We start from the raw sequence: 19,709 nt of genomic DNA on the forward strand, positions 1-19,709 counted from the left end.
AATTGCTAGTTCTCCCAGTTTTCCATGATATCTAACCTTGCTAACCAGTCGCCCATGGGGAACCTTGTTGAATGCCTTACTGAAGTCCATATAGATCATGTCTACTGCTCTGCCCTCATCAATCCTCTTTTTTACTTCAAAAAATTCAATCAAGTTGTGAGACATAATTTCCCAGGCACAAAGCCATGTTGACTATCCCTAATCAGTCCTTACCTTTCCAAATACATTTACATCCTGTCCTTCAGGATTCCCTTCAACAACTTGCCCACCAGCGACGTCAGGCTCACTGGTCTATAGTTTCCTGGCTTGTCCTTACAACCTTTCTTAAATAGTGTCACCACATTAGCCAACCTCTAGTCTTCTGGAAAGCATTGGAGGGATGATGTTGCAGTTTATAAAATCATGAGGGGCATGGGTAGGGTAAATAGACAAGGTCTTTTCCCTGGAGTAGGGGAGTCCTGAACTAGAGGGCACAGGTTTAGGGTGAGATGGAAAAGATATAAAAGAGACCTAAGGAGCATACAGAGGGTGGTGGTGGAATGGGCTGCCAAAGGAAGTGGGGGGAGCAAGTACAATTGCAACATTTAAAAGGCATTTGGACAGGTATATGAATAGGAAGGGTTTGGAGGGATATGGGCTGGGTGCTGGCAGGTGGGACTAGATTAGTTGTGATATCTAGTCGGCATAGATGAGTTGGACCGATGGGTCTGTTTCCATGCTGTACATCTCTATGACTATACGTACTCAAATATGTGCAGTGAAAAGTTTGCAGTTGCCTCATTATAGCGCCACCTTAGTTACAAAGGTATCGAGGTTCAGATATCTAGATCAAATTCTTAGGAAACAAAGGGGAAGAAAACTAGAGAAATAAATAGTCCAGCATTATATGTCTTAGGAATAAATTAGAAAAATCAAGAAGTAAAAAGCTCAGAATATCAGTTTTCCCACCCAGTCCATGCCAGTACCGAGCCTCAAGGGAGACCTCCACCGCCTCTCTGCCACTGGTGAGTCTGGTGCAGGTGGTAAGTATGCATGTTCAATGTAGACTTGCTTAATTCACAAAGTCTAATTGCTGGAAATCCTTGGGAGAGGTTGGGGAGTCTTTCCAAACAATGAATCCAGTAGGTTTACATTAGAGTTACCACAGGCTGTGTAAAACCCTTCTGGGATGTTTTTGATTCAAATATGTCTGAAACTAACAGAAAAAATTCTTAAATCTTTGAAGAAAATGCTGACCTTAATATGGGTGGTACAGTGATTCGCATTGTTGCCTCACAGTGCCAAGGACCCAGGTTTGATTCCAGCCTTGGGCGACTGTCTGTTTGGAATTTGCATATACTTTGTGTGATCTTTCTCTGGGTGCTCCAGTTTCCTCCAACAGTCCAAAGATGTGCAAGTTAGGTGGATTGGTGATGCTAAAAATTGTGCCTCCCTCCCCCCCATGGTCTTCAGGAATGTGCAGATTAGGTAGTATAATATGTTATGGTAAACCTTCCATGTGGGGTTATAGGGTGAGAGAGCTTTTGGATGGGATACTCTTTGGATGGTCAGTGTAGACTTGATGGGCACGATAGGGATTCCATGTGCTAGTATTCACATTCTCAGAATATCTGAAAAATATTTCATAGCTCATTATGTTCTTTTGAAATGAGTTTCTGTTTTGCTATTGACACATTTTGCCAGTCAATGAGATATGTAACCATATAATTTATTTCAATTGTTGATGTTTGCTGACATAGCAGGGGAACTCCATTTCTCCCCCTTTTGAATAATGGAATGAGCTTTTTACATCCATTTGCATGGGCAGGAGTAGTTTTAATTTCTCATTTGAAAGTCAATGCAGCTAGCATTGTTGGTGCTTTCAGTATCGCATGGAAACATCTATCAACGTTATGTCTTTCAAGGTCTGGAGTGAGTTTTGATTGATAGTTTCTAACTAGGTTGGAATGTCACCACTAAGTTAACTGAACATTGAAATTGGGAGCCTTTTGCTGAGTTAGCTCATCTCAAACAAATAAACAATTTGGTAGTCTGTCATTGATGTCTGAGGCCTTGTCTTGAAAGCAGGATGGCACCAGGGAAACTTTCCGATGCTGCCAATGCATCTGATGATTGTATAACATCAAAAACTCAGTATTAATAATGTCCAAGATAAACATGAGGGAGAAAATCATGAAGGTTACAATTTTCCATTTAGATGAGAAAGGATGGAATGAGCTTGAGTTGACCTTAAACAGAACATGGACTAGTTAGGCCAAATGGCCTTTTTTTTGTTTTTTTATATCTGAATCTGGATTCCAAAGAAGATTGCATATCTTGAAGTGAGGAGAGAAAAGCTGATGCAAAAAAATGAGACCACTCCAAATTCCATAGTTTACCTTGAGGCCAGATAGGTTGTGCGAGGATGATTTTCACTACAGAGTTGAGACTGTGGTGCTGGAAAAGCACAGCAGGTCAGGCAGCGTCCGAGGAGCAGGAGAATCAACATTTCAGGCATAAGTCCTTAATCAGGAAAGGCTTTGTGATGAAGGCCTTATGCCCAAAATGTTGATTCTCCTGCTTCTCGGATATTGCCTGACCGGCTGTGCTTTTCAAGCACCACACTTTCAAATCTGATCTCCAGCATCTGCAGTCCTCACTTTCTCTTAGTTGATTTTCACTCCATGGAGTTTACAGCGCAGTACAAGCCCTTCAGCCCTCGGTGCTGTGCCAACCTGTGGAACAAATCTGAAGCCTATCTATCCTACACTATTTCATTTTTATCCAATTGTTTATCCAATGACCAGTTACATGCCCTTAAATTTGGCAAGTCTACTACTATTAATGGAAGGACAGTCCAAGCCTCTACGACTTTCTGAGTAAAGAAACTACCTCTGACATCTGTCCTATATCTTATCAACCCTCAATTTAAAGCTAAGTTCCTTCATGCTAGCCATCACCATCTGAGAAAAAAGGCTCTAGCTGTCCACCCTACCTAACCACCTGATTATCTGATATGTCTCAATTAAATCATCTCTCAACCTTCTTCTCTCAAATGAAAACAGCCTCAAGTCCCTCAGCCGTTCCTCATAAGACCTTCCCTCCATACCAAGCAACATCCTAGTAAATTGCCTCTGAACCCTTTCCAAAGCCTCCACGTCCTTCCTATAATGCAGTGACCAGAACTATACACAGTACTCCAAGTACAGCCACACCAGAGTTTGGTACAGCTGCAACATGACCTCGTGGCTCCAAAAGTCAAACCTTTTACCAATAAAAGGTAACACACTTTCTTATCAACCCTATCAACCTGGGTGGCATCTTTCAGGGATCTATATACATGGACAACAAGATCTCTCTGCTCATCTACATTGCCAAGATTCTTACCATTAGTCCAGTACTCTTTACTCCTGTTGTTCTTTCCAAAGTGAATCACTTCACACTTTTCCACATTGAACTCCACGCCACCTCTCAGCCCAGCTCTGCAGCTTATCTATATCCTTCTGTAACCTGCAGTATACTTCAGCACTGTCCACAACCGCACCAACCTTAGTGTCATCTACTAATTTACTAACCTATTCTTCTGTGCCCTCTTCCAGGTAATTTTTAAAAATGACAAACAGCAGTGGAGCCAAAACAGATCCTTGCAGTACACCACTAGTAACTGAACTCCAGGATGAACATTTCCCAACAACCACCACCCTCTTTCAGCAAGCCAATTTTTGATTGAAACTGCTAAATCACTCTCATCCTGTGCCTCTATATTTTGTGCAATAGCCTACCATGGGGAACCTTATTAAATGCCTTACTGAAATCCATATACACCACATCAACCGCTTTACCCTCATCTACCTGTTTGGTCACCTTCTCAAAGAACTCAACAAGGTTTGTGAGGCATGACTTAGCCTTCACAAAACTGTGTTGACTATCCCTAATCAACTTATTGTTTTCTAGCATATAGCAACAGATACAATGTGGAGGACAAAGTGAGGACTGCAGATGCTGGAGATCAGAGTCAAAAAGTGTGGCCCTGGAAAAGCACAGCAAGTCAGGCTTCATCTGAGGAGCAGGAGAGTTGACATTTCAAGTATAAACCCTTCATCAGATACAATTGATCTGTGAATAAAGAACAAAGATTTCTTAATACATTGCATGCACTACAACACAGGATTCAAAACGTTAATACTATTTTCTTCCCACAGATGCGGCCAGACCAGCTGAGTTTCTCCATCAAGTTCTGTTTTTGCTAACCACCTATTTGCCCTTGTCATTTGACCTGTTTGAAACACTCAACTAAAATATTACTTTGATGATATTGCTATGTCTCCATTATGAGATGGCAGTACATGAATAGTAAAGCTAAATCCTTAGTTTTATAATTCATATATCTTTAAACTTGTACCTCGTTATTCTTGGGAAGGACATCAGTTGGCTGGTTTGCGACGCAGATTAATGCCAACAGCGCGAGTTCGATTCCGATACCAACTGAGTCATCATGATGATCCCATCTTCTCAATCACCAGTTATCTGTCTCTCATGAGAGACTGGTCCTCTGGGACAATGGTGACTTTACCTTTACCTATTCTTGAAACATAGAAAAAAGGTGCAGGAGTAGGACAATCTGCCCTTAGAGTTTTTATCACCATTCAATATGGTCATAGCTGATCATGCAGTCTCAGTACCCTATTTCTGCTTTCTCTCCATACCCCTTGACCTCTTTAATCGCAAAGACCAAATCCAGCTCCCTCTTGAATATATCTAATGAATTGGTCCCAACAAGTTCCTGTGGGAGAGAATTCCATAGGTTCACAGCTCTGAGTGAAGAAATTCTTCCTCATCTCAGTCCTTAATGGTTTACCACTTATTCTTAGACTATGACCCCTAGTTGTGGACATTGGGAACATTCTTCCCACATCTAGCCTGTCCAGTCCCATCAGGATTTTACATGTTTCTGTGAGATCCCCCCTCATTTTTATAAATTCCAGCGAGTACAAGCCCAATCAATCTAGTCCTGTCATCCCAGGAATCAGTCTGGTGAACCTTAGCTGGACTTCCTCAGTAGTAGGAATGTCCTTCCTCAGATTAGGAGACCAAAGCTGCGCATAATACTCAAAGTGTGGCCTCACCAAGGCCCTGTATAACTGCAGCAAGACATTCTTAATCCAATACTTAAATCCTCTTATTATGAAGGCCAGCATGCCATTAGCTTTCCTCACCATCTGTTGCACCTGCATGCCAAACGTCAGCAACTGCTCTACTATGACATCCAGGTCTCGTTCCACCTCACCTTTTTCTAAACTGCCATCATTCAGATAATAATCTGCCCTCCTGTTTTTGCGACCATTATATGGCAAGTATTGCCCACTCAACCAGTCTCTCCGGGTCATCCTGCAGTCTCTTGGTATCCTCCTCACAGCACACACTGCCACCCAGCTTAGTGTCACCTATAAATTTGGAGATATTGTATTCAATTCCTTTGTCCAAATCATTAACGTATATTGTGAACAGCTGAGGTACTAGCACTGAGCCCTGCAGCATCCCACAGGTCACTGCCTGCCACTCTGTAAAGGACCCGTTTATTCCAATTCTGCTTCCTCTCTGCCAACCTGTTCTCTATACACATCAATACATTTCATCCAATACCATGAGCTTTAATTTTCCTTTCCAATCTCTTGTGTGGAACCTTGTCAAAAGCCTTTGAAAGTCCAGATACACAACATCTACTGATTCACCCTTGTCCACTCAACTGTTCACAGCCTCAAAAAATTCCAGAAGACTTGTCAAGTATGATTTCCCTTTAGTGAATCCATGCTGACGAGGGCCAATTCTGTCATTGCTTTGCAAACATTCAGTTATTACATCCTTAATAATTGACTCCAGTATTTTCCCCACCACACCACTGATGTCTGGCTAACCAGCATATAATTCCCCGTTTTCTCTTCCCCTCTTTTTTTAAAGAGTGGGGTTACATCAGCTACCCTCCAATCAATTGGAACTCTTCCAGAGTCTACAGAATTCTGGAAAATGCTGGAACCATCCAAGGTTCTACATGAAATTGTATTAAATCGATTACATTCCTTTGTACCAGTCAGTAGAATAAATATCTAATGCCTATAATTAAGTTACATTTGTAGCAACATCTAACCTAATCATGAAATAAAATGGCATTTTAGTCCAGCAAAAATAACAAACAGAAGATAGAAACAATAAATTACAATTTTCAGAAATAAAATTTAAATGCAACTCTGATTAAACCAGGTGCTAGGTAGTCATCATCATGAAATATACTTTATTTAAAACGTAATATGACTTCAATCTGTGAAAGCCATGCATTGTGACTAATCAAATTAAGTCCCAGTCATGATTTTATATCTGGCAGTGAGGTACTAGAACTTGATTCACAAAAGGCAGTGTAAGGGAATTATTTTGTTGTTCTGAAGTAACGTAATCTGATTATTTAAGGTACATTAAAGAATGTTTAAAAGTAGTTTTATTTCTCCATCTTTGTGGAACAATTATTGTGAATCCTATTATTTTGTTTTGCCTCTCTGATCCTGACTCAGTACTAATCTTAAAGTTCTGTCAGGTTTTCCCGTATTTACAAATTCTTTAAAAAATATTATTTACTTCACAAACTTTACAGCAAGTTTGTGATTTTTCACCCAGGAAATTTCATTTTCTTGACACATAAAAGATTGTTCCAGTTGAAAAAATTGACTTCAAAACTCGATGGACTTTTATGTGTTTGTTTGTAAAACTAAATGGATGGTCCTTATGATCTGGCTGCCACATGAAGTCTGCTCCTATTCTCCATTTGGCGCTGCAGAAGCTGTTTACTATAGATAATAAACATAATGCAAGGTAAGACCTGCAACACTCCCTGTTAATGCAGAATTGTGACACAATGTTGCTAATTATTGAAACACTCAGTCCATGGTATGGACCGGGGATGAAAGTTAGTTTAATTCTTGCTTTGTTCCCATTCTGAGCCCTGGAAAGAAAATCATTTACATGAACCTACATGTCTGAAAAATCACAAGCACACCAGCGTCCAGAAACAAAGGTTAACTTCCATCATCTTTCTTGGTATCCTTAGTATTCAAAGCTTTCTCCTATTCTTGCCAAAATTGCAGTTCGTTATACGTATGACAGAATCAGCACTACGCAAAGCTGATGCATACTTCTGAATTTCTGCAACTGGAAGCAATTCTGTAATACAGTCCAGTTCCTTGCTGCCAAATTTCCTAATTTATGCTGTACAGAGATTTAATAATCACAAATTTAATGTTCGTATGAAACTTAATTGTTCTGAAATTGTAAACATAATTTTTTAACAATCATTTGGAGGAAATAATTTTTTTGCTCATATACAGTTGATGTAAAGTTATTTTGCAATATTTCCCTATTTGGATTAGCTTCCTGACATATTAGAAGAAAAGATATTAAGGATATGGAAGCACCGAATGTTGGTTGTTTGCCTTTGGATTCAGGTTCCAAACCTTGTTGTAAGTTGAGCCATGATGCTTTTGATGTGGTAGTATTAGTTCCGTTTTATTTATTTTGCAGTTCTTTCTCCAAAGGCAAGCTTGCTATGCCAGTATATCAATAGTATGACATTTTACAAAGCAGTACGGTGAAGCTATGATGATTTGCTAATTGATTTGCCAACAGTTATAAGATTAGCAAACCAACAATAATTTAAGCCTATACTTAAGCTTTTGGTTGCAAAAGACAGGAACAATTTGTGTTTCTTAAACACGTTTCATAGTAATAGAAGCAGGAGTAGGCCATTTGGCCCATCAAGCCTGCTCCACCATTCATTAAGATCATGGCTGATCTATCCATCGTCCCTCAGCTCCTCCTACCTGCATTATCCCCATAACCCTTAATTCCCCTATCATACAAAAACCCAGCCAACTGTGTCTTGAATATATTTAATGAAGCTGCCTCTGCTGTTTTCTTGGGCAGAGAATTCCATAGATTCACTGGGGAAATCAGTTCTTCCTCATCTCTATCCTAAATCTACTCCCCCTCGTCCTCAGGCATGTCCCCTAGTCCTAGTCTCACCCACCACTAGGAAACAACTTGCCTGCCTCTATCTTGTCTATCCCTTTCATAATTTTATACGTTTCTAAAAGATCCCGCTCATTCTTCTAAATTCTCGCGAGTACAGTCCCAGGCAGCTCAACTTCTCCTCAGAGGGTAACCCCCTCATCTCCGGAATCAACCTTGTGAACCTCCTCTGCACTGCCTCCAAAGCCATAATATTCTTTCTCAAGTAAGGAGACCAAAACTGCATACAACACTCAAGGTGTAGCCTCACTAACACCTTGTACAAATGCAGCAGAACCTGTCTGTTCTTCAATTCAATCCCTCTAGCAATGAAAGCTAATATCCCTTTTGCCTTCCTGATTACCTGTTGCACCTGGAAATCAATGTTTAGCAATTAATGTACAAGCACTCCTAAATCCCTCTGCACAACAGCATGCTGCAATCTTCCACCATTTAAATAATACTCTGACCTACTATTTTTACTTCCAAAGTGGATAACCTCACATTTACTAACATTGTACTCCATCTGCCAGACCCTTGCCCACTTACTTAACCTATCTAAATGTCTCTGCAGACCCTCCACATCCTCTATTCATTTGCCTTTCCACTCAATTTAGTGTCATTAGCAAACTTGGACACCTTACACTCTGCCTCCTCTTCCAAATCATTTATATATATCATGAACAGTTATGGGCCCAACACTGACCCCTGCAGCACCTTGCTTACCACTGATCTCCAACCAGAGGAACACCCATTTATCCCAACTCTCTGCTTTCTATTGGTTAACCAGAGCTCTATCCATGTCAGTACATTTCCTGCACCTCCATGCATTCTTTTTTTATGGATGAGTCTTTTATGCGGCACCTTATCAAATGCCTCCTGGAAATCCAAGTATACAACATCCACCTGTTCCCCTCCATCTACCATGCTTGTTACATCCTCAAAGAACTCCAGTAAATTTGTCAAACATGACCTTCCCTTCCTGAATCGTGCGGCGTCTCCCTGATGGAACCCTTTCCATCCAGATGTCTTGCTATTTCTTGTTTAATAATAGCCTGCAACGTTTTCCCGACTACAGATATGAAGCGACCTGGCCTATAGCTACCTGCCTTTTACCTACACCCTTTTTTAAACAGTGGCATGACATCTGCTGTCTTCCAATGAAACTTGAAAAGGTTCAGAAAAGATTTACAAGGATGTTGCCAGGGTTGGAGGATCTGAGCTACAGGGAGAGGCTGAACAGGCTGGGGCTGTTTTCCCTGGAGCGTCAGAGGCTGAGGGGTGACCTTATAGAGGGTTACAAAATTATGAGGGGCATGGATAGGATAAATAGACAAAGTCTTTTCCCTGGGGTCAGGGAGTCCAGAACTAGAGGGCATAGATTTAGGGTGAGAGGGGAAAGATATAAAAGAGACCTAAGGGGAAACGTTTTCACGCAGAGTGGTACGTGTATGGAATGAGCTGCCAGATGATGTGGTGGAGGCAGATACAATTGCAACATTTAAAAGGCATTTGGATGGATATATGAATAGGAAGGGTTTGGAGGGATATGGTGGGACTAGATTGGGTTGGGATATCTGGTCGGCATGGACGGGTTGGACCGAAGGGTCTGTTTCCATGCTGTACACCTCTATGACTCAGTCTGCCGTAACTGTCCGGAGTCTAGTGAATTTTGGTTAATGCCCACTAATGCATCTACAATAACTTCCGCTATTTCTTTAAGCACCCTGGGATGCATTCCATCAGGACCAGGGGACTTATCTGCCTTTAGACCCTCAGGTTTGCTCAATACTACCCCTTTAGGGATAACAATTGAATTTAGGTTCTCACCTCCCATCATTTCTTTCACATCATTCTTTGGCATATTAGACATGTCTTCCACTGTGAAGACTGACTCAAAATCGTATTCAAGGCCTTGGCTTGTTTCAGCAATACCCAATATTAATTCCCCTTTCTCTTCTTCTGTTTTGAGTTGAGTTGCATTATGAAGCTTCATCTACTTTTTGCTGATGTGATGTGCAGTGAATGGAGATTTTTAAAGAGATTTTGACTCAAGCAAGTAACAAGTTCAAGTGAAAAGCTTAGATTTAGAGTCATAAAGATGTACAGCATGGAAATATTCCCTTCAGTCCAACTCGTCCATGCCGACCACATATCCTAACCTAATCTAGTCTCATTTGCCAGCGCTTGGCCCATATCCCTCTAAGTGCTTCCCATTCATATACCCATCCACATGTCTTTTAAATGTTGTAATTGTACCAGCCTCCACCACTTCTCCTGACAGCTCATTCCATACATGCACCACCCTCTGTGTGAAAAAACTGCTCCTTAGTTCTCTTTTATATCTTTCCTCTCTCGCCCTAAACCTATGCCCTTTAGTTCTGGACTCCTCCAACCCAGGGAAAAGACCGTGTTTATTTATCCTAAACATGCCCCTCATGATTTTATAAACCTCTATAAGATACCCCTCAGCCTCGGACGCTTCAGGGAAAACAGCCCCAGCCTGTTCAGCCTCTCCCTATAGCTCAAATCCTTCAACCCTGGCAACATCCTTGTAAATCTTTTCAGAATCCTTTTAAGTTTCACAATATCCTTCCGATAGGAAAGAGACCAGAATTCCACGCAGTATTCCGAAAGTGGTCTAGCCAATGCCCTGTACAGCTACATCATGACCTCCCAACTCCTATGCTCAATGCTCTGACCAATAAAGAAAAGCATATCAAATGCCTTCTTCATTATCCTATCTACTTTCAAGGAACTATGAACCTGCACTCCAGGTTTGTGGTGTGTTTTGGTGTGAGATAGAGTTCTGATTTGAAATACGTTGCAAATCTGGTTTTAAGTTCCAGATATCACTTTATTCTGTTACCTTTGTAATTTTTCCTTCACTGACCTGATCTCACGATTTTTGTAGAGATGTACTGTACAAAAACAACCCAACGATCCAACTCATCCATACCGACTAGATATCCTAAATTAATCTAGTCCCAACTGCCTGCACTTCGCCCATGTACCTCAAAACCCTTCCTATTCATATATCCATCCAGATGCCTTTTAAATGTTGTAATTGTCCTAGCCTCCACCACTTCCTCTGGCAGCTCATTCCATAGATGCACCGCCCTATGCAGGAAAAAGTTGCCCCTTAGGTCCCTTTTAAATCTTTCCACTCTCACCTTAAACCTCTGCCCTTTAGCTCTGGACTCCCCCACCTCAGGGAAAAGACCTTATCTATTTACCTTATCCGTGCCCCTCATGATTTTATAAACCTCTATAAGGTCACCTTTCAGCCTTCTGTTTCTGTGTCTCACTCGGGATTCTCTTTCATGTAATATTGAAACATGTTGGCACATAAGTTGTTATCAAAAATAACACATAGCTAACTGCACAAATTTGACCACAACTTCAAGCAAGATGGAAGCATGCAGTTAAATGTGGAAATTCACAGGTTGCTCATCTGAGATTAGCTACTCCACCAACTGCTTCACAAAAATGGTATCTCATTGTCTGTCTTGCCAGTGAATTGCGTTGAAGAATGTCCTTTTACTACATTTCCTTACCTGTTGCAAGATAAATTCACCATAAAATGTTGTCCTGTGGTTTCCATCTAAGTACTCTTTTAATAGAAGTGTTAATTACGGTCAGTTAATGTCTTCCGGCTCTGAAAATTAACTATGCCAACTCATGAATCTCAACTCACATTTTAATTGTTGAAGATTTTTAAATTACCTTTTCTGTCTCATTTCCCTCAATGCAATCTTTGCTCCTCTCTTCTCTTTCTGGACCTGTTTAACATTAAATTCACCCTAATTTAAATCTTAAGTCTTGCACAAGTTATTTTCCAGTCCTTGATATTGATTAGATTAAAAATTATGTAATTATTTTGCTCAGTCAGGTCCCAGATGCCCCATTTCCCCTCATCAAAAGTTCACATTTTGGGAACTTGCCAAACAAAGTTTTGAAAACCATCGTGGGCAAGTCTAATAGCAGGCACTATAACATGTCCTACAGTTGAATGTGGAAAAAGACTTGTCACTAATTTCTAGTCATGATTTGGAGGTGCCAGTGTTGGACTGGGGTGGACAAAGTTAAAAATCACACAACACCAGGTTATAGTCCAACAGGTTTATTTGGAAGCACTTGCTTGGAAGCGCATCGAAAGCTAGTGCTTCCAAATAAACCTGTTGGACTGTAACCTGGTGTTGTGTGATTTTTAACTTTGTCCACTAATTTCTAATTGGTGTAAGCTCTCTGCAAACTCTTTGTATCATTCTCGCAATCTATCTTTTCATCTAGGTTTTATTGTCATGAACTGTATACTTGAGTACAGTGTAAAGTATACAAAGTTTCCATTTGACAATGCCATTGTAAAATACAAATACAAAACCAGAATTTAAAGACAAAAGGGGTGGCATGGTGGCATAGTGGTTAGCACTACTGTCTCACAGCACCAGAGACCCAGGTTCAATTCCTGCCTCAGGCAACTGTCTGTGTGGAGTTTGCACATTCTCTGCGTGGGTTTGCTCTGGGTGCTCAGGTTTCCTCCCACAGTCCAAAAATGTGCAGGTGAGGTGAATTGGCTGTGCTAAATCGCCCGTAGTGTTACATGTAGGGGAATTGGTCTGGGTGGGTTGTCCTTCAGAGGATTGGTGTGGACCTGTTGGGCTGAAGGGCCTGTTTCCACACTGTAAGTAATCTAAGATATAAAAAAAAGTCCAATTCTTAAAGTTTGTGTTGTCTGCAAATGTGGCTTTGGTACATTCATTTCCTTCCTGCAAGTCAGTAATATAGTGAGGACAACAATTTTGATATTTTTTTTTCTTTTCCCCTATTTATTTTTTTTCGACTCTTATTTTTATTTTTTTTATTTTTTCTTTTAAATTTAACCCCCACACTACCACCTAAGTGCGGTAGTGCTTATTTTTTCCCCCAGCACCCGTGGTGTGTGTGTGCAGGTGTGAGACACAGTGAAAGACACAAAGTGCACGAATCTTTATTCAATTTCCACCACCAGGAAGATAGGAAAACACCCGGGTGGCCAGTGACAAACACTGCCCTTCACATCAAAGGGCAGTGCTGTGTGATCAAAAACAGTGAAGGGGAGGGTAGGGACTAAATCAAAATAGAGTTGGAGGGAGAAATGATGCACTCCACTCCCTGCGGCGCCCACCTCTCCCTGAACAACTCCAGGGTGTTAGTGGACACCGCGTGCTCCTTCTCCAAGGACACCCGGGCTCTAATGTAACCGCAGAAGAGGGGCAGGCAGTCGGCCCTAACGACCCCCTCCACGGCCCGCTGCCTGGACCTGTTGGTGGCCAGTTTGGCCAGGCCCAGGAGCAGACCCACGAGGAGGTCTTCAGAGCAATTTTGATATTTATTAACTATGGCACTGGCAGCAATTGGGTGATTGGTACTTGGGGACCAGAGACACGGAGTTTTACATCAGCTGAAATCTGAGGAGTTGAAGAGGTCTGTAAAGTTCATTTTTGAGGTATTAAGGATGGAAATGGGGTTTGTCCCAAAGGTTTAACACTGACTGAATTTGGAGCTGAAAGCTCGACTCCCTATTAACTAGAATGCTATTGTTGGGCATAACAGCTTCAAGTTGAAGACATTTACACTTGAAAAAAGATGATGTTAACCTTTCCACCAAATTTAGCTGAGCCAAGCTTGTCGACCTCTTCCGTGATGTTACAACCTAATGGTCGAAGACTGGTGTGGTAGATCTGTTCAAGAATAATAGGATGTGTAACTTTGCTTTAATTGCTACATTTTTAATTAGAAAATACGAGTATGTTGAACGAAATGTTGACTTTGAAATGTAGGCGAGCGGGATCTGTTAAATCCTTCCCCATCGATCTATTTGTGCTGAATTATTTTGAGTTCAGCTTGTAAGTCTTCATTTCCCCGTCTGTTCAGGGTTTATTGAACTTTTCAACGATTTGTAGATGGAGCAGAGGGTGTGGTCCACCTACAGAGTCAGTAGATGATTGATTATCTAAGTGTGGGCAGCTGCACTTCAGCTTGAGCTCCTCCCAGTTGTCTGAAGTTGCGTGTGAGTTCGTCTACGGTAATAGTGTAGAGAAGTTAGCGCAGAGATTGGAGTGGTGTTTGTGCTCTCCGGACACCAGTTTTTTTTCCCCCAAGAAGTAGGATTTAAATAAGAATTTTATTAGATATGGTTGCTTTTGATGAGATACAAAACCTTTTGCCCACCAAAAGGGCTATTACTGTGGTGGATGTTCAGTCACAAGCTACCTCCACAAAGGAATTGGAGGTAAGGTTTTCTTGATTTTTTTAAGTACTTCGTGAAGCTTAATTTTAATACTAATTTGAATGGAAATGTTATAAACAGTGAAGTTAACTTATGTATTATTATGATCCGTAAGGTTTCAAAGTATTTTTGTTAAGAAAAGTTGTTTTAACTCTACGTTAGTTGCCTGGGTTCGCCCTTTATCTAAGGTACTAAGTAATTCGGCTCTGACCTTGGGCTACAGCTTGTACTCAGTGTAATCAGATCCTGTTACTCGTGTGTGCTGAGAGAAAAGGCTCAGTGTGAGGACAGTTGTGCAGGGCAATCATCACTGATATACTTTGCTCGCCCTTGAAAAGATTCTGGGTGCCTGATAGCATGTTGAAATGGCATATGGATCAAATCTCTGGTCAGTTTAAATTCTTGCTCAGTAAGAACTTTTCTTATCTTAATGGATAATATATTGCATAACTCTTAGGTTTGCAAAATGCTTTGTAATCTTTTGATTGCAAGCAGAATGTCAGTGATTGTGTTTTGCACTTAATATAATTTAGATTAGAGTGACTGATCTGGTTTATGCTGCAGAAGAAAAATGCTTCACTGAGGCACAAAAATATTTCTCTCTAAAATAGCTGAAGTTTTAGAAATAAGACTAACATTTTAAAAGAGAAAACTAATTATCTTAGTATTTGTCTCACCCTTTCTCTGTCCCTGTCCGAAGGAAAGCATTTTTTAGCAATTGTGATCTCTGCTAAGCTGGTGTGTGAGGTTACAGGTTTTTGCCACTTCAGTATCCAACATTCAATATGACAAAGTCATTATCAGTAGAATGAAACACTGTTCTGCATCTCAACTATTCATATTGCTATCTCTTTAAAAATGTATTTTGCATATTTTGTGGGCATTTTGTAGAGACTTTGGAAGATTTAGTCGAAGTTCATGCCATTTGTGTACTTTGAGCATGTTAATTTGTTGTTTTTTGTTGAGAATCAGCTGGAAGTGGCTTGATTGTCTCAGCAGTTGTTCAAATGGTTGTTTTTATACTGGTTATATTCAGATGGTTGCTTCACTTCAGAGTTAACAGGCGATCACTACTCTTTTCAACCAGTGTTTTGTGACCCTTATTCTGTCTTTCCTGTTTTGTTTTTCAATTTCTTTATTATGACTAAAATTTAGCTCCGTTCATGGATTTTGTTTTCCTATAAATACACTGCAACTTTTTTATCCTCTGCTTTTATAAGCACCTTGTAAAATGTATTTTTATAAACCAAACTCTGTTAAAATGCCTGCTATTCATGTTGGCATGAAAGTAAGCACTTTTTTTTTCAAGTAATTTTGGATATTACATAGCGGTGGCGATACCCCAGTCGACCTGTTTCCACTGATACAGTGCTACCTATTCAACAATCCCTGCTAGGCAAAATGTGAGTTACATGTACATATTCCAACTGGAGATATTGTCTTCAGAATATTATGCAAGTGATGCAATGTCAACAAAATGTATTGAGATTTAATGTGTAACAAAGTAACAATTGGGGAAACTGAAACAAAACAAATCCAGTATTCAGCTTCGTATTTGAAATATTATGACTTCAATATTGAATTTGTAATCTTATTTTAAAGTAAAATTGAAGTATTGTATCCACACTTTTGAATTAAAATGGAAATGATGCATTCTGTATTGAAATAATCAGTCAGCGTGTTCCTTTGTTCGAGGGAGGGCTAGCTAAACATGATGTAGCAAGATGCTTCCTTTGGCCATGGAGAGGTTATCAGTGAAACCTGAAACAGTGGGGCTTGACCTTTTTTTTGTCTGAACACCGTTAAACTACTGTCCTGCTGATTCATCTTTTATACTTTTGCACAACTCCAACAGACATTCTCAGCTTTTATATAATGCACAAATCACTTCTCTGTAAAGAGTTGAAGATATGGATTGCAAATTTCTAGTTTGGGCAGCTTGGAATGAACTGGTTGCAATTGGGAGCGATACCAAACTTGGAATTAAAGTTGGAAGGAGACAACATTTGGAGCTAGAAGAAAGACTTTTTTAATACAAATTTAAATTTTCAATCAAAAATAATCAACAGAAAACAACTTTCAACAATGTGAAAAATGTGGGCATGATAATGTAATTGTTACTAATAATCTGAGACTTCAAAATCACTGAATAGAATTTTTTTAAAATCTGAAGTTAAATACAATTACTGAACTTCTATCAAACACAACCTAATTAGTTCACTGTGTGTATCCCACTGTACTTTTTTCCCTACATGTGACTCCATTTCCAGACCAATATTGATTAATTGCTCTGAAGGTGCTGAACACATCATTCAAAAGAATTGGCCTGCTACAAAGAATTGCAGCAAATGGGTCCCTATCATTGCCTTGTGGAAGGGTAAAGGGATGAATATTTAATGCTGGTCTCGTCTGATATGCCCGCACTTATATTCACGAATCCTGAATAAAGGCAACAAGCAAATAGAATGCTGAACTATAAAACTGATTAGGGTACAAGTATGGCAGTCATGCGAGTGTTTTTAATTTGCTCACTTTGTATGGGGTCCAGTTTTGGTTGTCATGCATCTGGAAGAGATCTTTTCAAACCCTGGAAATATTGTGGCGAAGAGTTTCTGGTCTGAGTTAGCAGTTAATGTTAGGAAAGTGGGAAGTGTGAAAATTGGATTGTCACTTTTTTGGGGGGGAACTTTAGATTTCATTGAATCTATGATATGAAAATGTGTATCCAGAACTTTGGCTAAGTTGCTCAGAAAAATTGTACAAATTTCAAACTTGAAGATTTCAGTCCTAACTCTCTCGACACTTGGTGCAATGGAGGGCGCAGAGTTAAGGTAGTGGAGGAACCTTCCAGATGGCCTGGATTTTTACGTAAAGTCTCATTCTGTAGAATGGTGATGGAGCTTTATAAATTCAGAACACCATACCGCCTGCAAACATTTTCCCACAAATATGTAAATGCGTGAAGTGATTTAAAAATTGGCTGAATTTGATAAATCCATTTTGAGGTGTCCATTCCTTTGCCAAAATCAGAAGATTGATGTTTGAAGGGATTTTTCTTGCTACAGGATGCACATGTTGGAAATTTTTTGATTGTCCTAAAGACTATTCTTCTTCCCTAACATCCTTTTTTGAAAAGTTTATAGCTTGTGATTTATATAACTTCCTGTCCAACCAATCCAGTTTCGTTTCAGATGTGAAATTTTACTTTCGTGAAGTTTTTGGGAAACGAAATGTTTGTACATAACAGCATTTACGTAAGAGAGCCTGACACAACACTTGAGTATAATTAATATTAACATTTGTAATGTTAAAATTTTTTCACCAAAAGTCACTCTTCTGCTTTTTTTTTAAACAAAATGCTGTGACTGAGCTGATCACCACCTACAGACTCTGCATTTTTCAATAAATTATGTAGATGTTGAGTATTAAAAAAAATCCTCCTACAGCAATAACTGGATAGCAATGGGCCTCATTATTTTGTTTGCATTATACCCTATCTCTGAGCTTGATGACCTAAGTTTATGGCCCACTTACTCTGGAGATGTCATACTGCATCAGGACAGATTGACAGTCCACACTGTACAGATTAACAATGACTTTGTTTTACATGTATAATATTGTCCCTAAGTGCTGAGCCCAATTATGGTCACCAAACAACATACATCATCTGGTACTAGGAACTCATAGTTTTCCACTGGACCTGGAGTACTTTAAGCATGTTCTAGGAAGCAACAAGAAAAGGTTTAATTTCAATCAAAAAACATCACATTTTGCCACTTGCTTACTGCCACAAGCAAACTTGCACGCATGCAGATATTTGAATATAGATTTATTAATATACAGCTGTCATTGCAGAGCTGGTTTTTCAGCATTATCTTGACAAGCATCTTCTTGATGATCATAGCTGAAATGAAAAGAACTTTTTTCTACCTGTGGAAGTTGAGAATCAAGAATCTGGGTGGTTTGGTGTCACTTTGACAGCTGCCTTATGTCAAGTGTGAAGAATTCACACTTAATCATGGGACAAAAGGAACAGATCTATCTTGATTCCTGAATTCTTCCTGCTGTACGGCCATTTGATACGATCTGTCACCCCATTGTCAGAATAATTCCTGTTTCTTGTCTTTAGCCAACAGCTTGAATTAGAAATTGCTGCTAATTTGAATTTCAGTGGGTGGTTTCAACTGTTGGAATTAACAATTACAAAGAGTTTGTGTAGCTAACTTGAGAAGTTAGCATTCCATACTAATTGCATCATTTCCTACTCAATCTATTTAACAATTTTCCCAACTGCTAGCTTTAAACAAATTATTCTTGTTGCAAAACAGTTCTTGTAGCAATTCTAAATTCCAGCGTACCTTTGGTTCTATTTTAGTCTGTAAACCCTAACCCAGCATCAATGCCCAGAGTGAAAGAACAGTACTTTTCTCAAAGAAGTCTGGCATGGTTAATGTGGTGGTCCCATTTACAGTATTTCAATATAGAATCAGTCACCTTTTGTAAAATAGAACAACTGTAGATGCGAGAAATCTGAAACAAAACAAATTGATGGCAGATCCGAAGGTCAGTGGATTCAAACGTTAACTTGTTTCTCCACAGATGCTAAGTTTTTTTTTTTTACTTAGTGTGGAAACAGGCCCTTTGCCCCAACAAGTCCACACCGACCCACCGAAGCACAACCCACCCAGACCCATTCCCCTACATTTATCCCTTCACCTAACACTGCGGGCAATTTAGCACGGTCAATTCACCTAACCTGCATATTTTTGGACTGTGGGAGGAAACCAGAGCACCCGGAGGAAACCCACGCAGGCACGGGGAGAATGTGCAAACTCCACACAGTCAGTCGCTTGAGGTGGGAATTGAACCTGGGTCTCTGGCGCTGTGAGGCAGCAGTGCTAACCACTGTGCCATCGTGCCACCCAACTGTAAGAGGGCAACATTTGTGGGCGGCACGGTGGCCCAGTGGTTAGCACTGCTGCCTCACAGCGCCTGTAGACCCGGGTTCAATTCCCGACTCAGGCGACTGACTGTGTGGAGTTTGCACATTCTCCCCGTGTCTGCGTGGGTTTCCTCCGGGTGCTCCGGTTTCCTCCCACAGTCCAAAGATGTGCGGGTCAGGTGAATTGGCCATGCTAAATTGCCCGTAGTGATAGGTTAAAGGGGTAAAGGTAGGGGTATGGGTGGGTTGCGCTTCGGCGGGTCGGTGTGGACTTGTTGGGCCGAAGGGCCTGTTTCCACACTGTAAGTAATCTAATCTAATCTAAACATTCATAATTGAGCTGATACTAACAGCAGCAAGCTCTGTTAGTTGTTTAAAAAGGTTATAGGGAGAAGGCAGTGTTACGTGATTGAGGAATAAGTCAGAGCATGGCAACATTTGAAATTTGAAAAAATCCCCAAAAAG

General features: G+C 40.3%; 1 protein-coding gene across 4 annotated transcripts in view; it reads left to right on the forward strand.

The window, feature by feature from the left end:
• The window catches only part of net1 (neuroepithelial cell transforming 1), a 167,625-nt gene that overhangs the window by 135,033 nt on the left and 12,883 nt on the right, over positions 1–19,709 (forward strand). The window contains exon 1 of one of the 4 annotated variants that reach the window (XM_043714081.2): positions 14,102–14,305. The exons of the other annotated variants lie outside the window; for them this stretch is intronic. Coding sequence (XP_043570016.2) covers positions 14,207–14,305 — 99 coding nt within the window. The 5' untranslated portion in view covers positions 14,102–14,206. Of the gene's footprint in view, positions 1–14,101; positions 14,306–19,709 lie in introns of those variants that run through there. 4 annotated transcript variants of the gene reach the window in all.

This window comes from Chiloscyllium plagiosum, unplaced genomic scaffold (assembly GCF_037043375.1).
Source record: "Chiloscyllium plagiosum isolate Xiang-an unplaced genomic scaffold, Cpla_swu_hap1 HiC_scaffold_23, whole genome shotgun sequence".
Lineage (NCBI taxonomy): Eukaryota > Metazoa > Chordata > Chondrichthyes > Orectolobiformes > Hemiscylliidae > Chiloscyllium > Chiloscyllium plagiosum.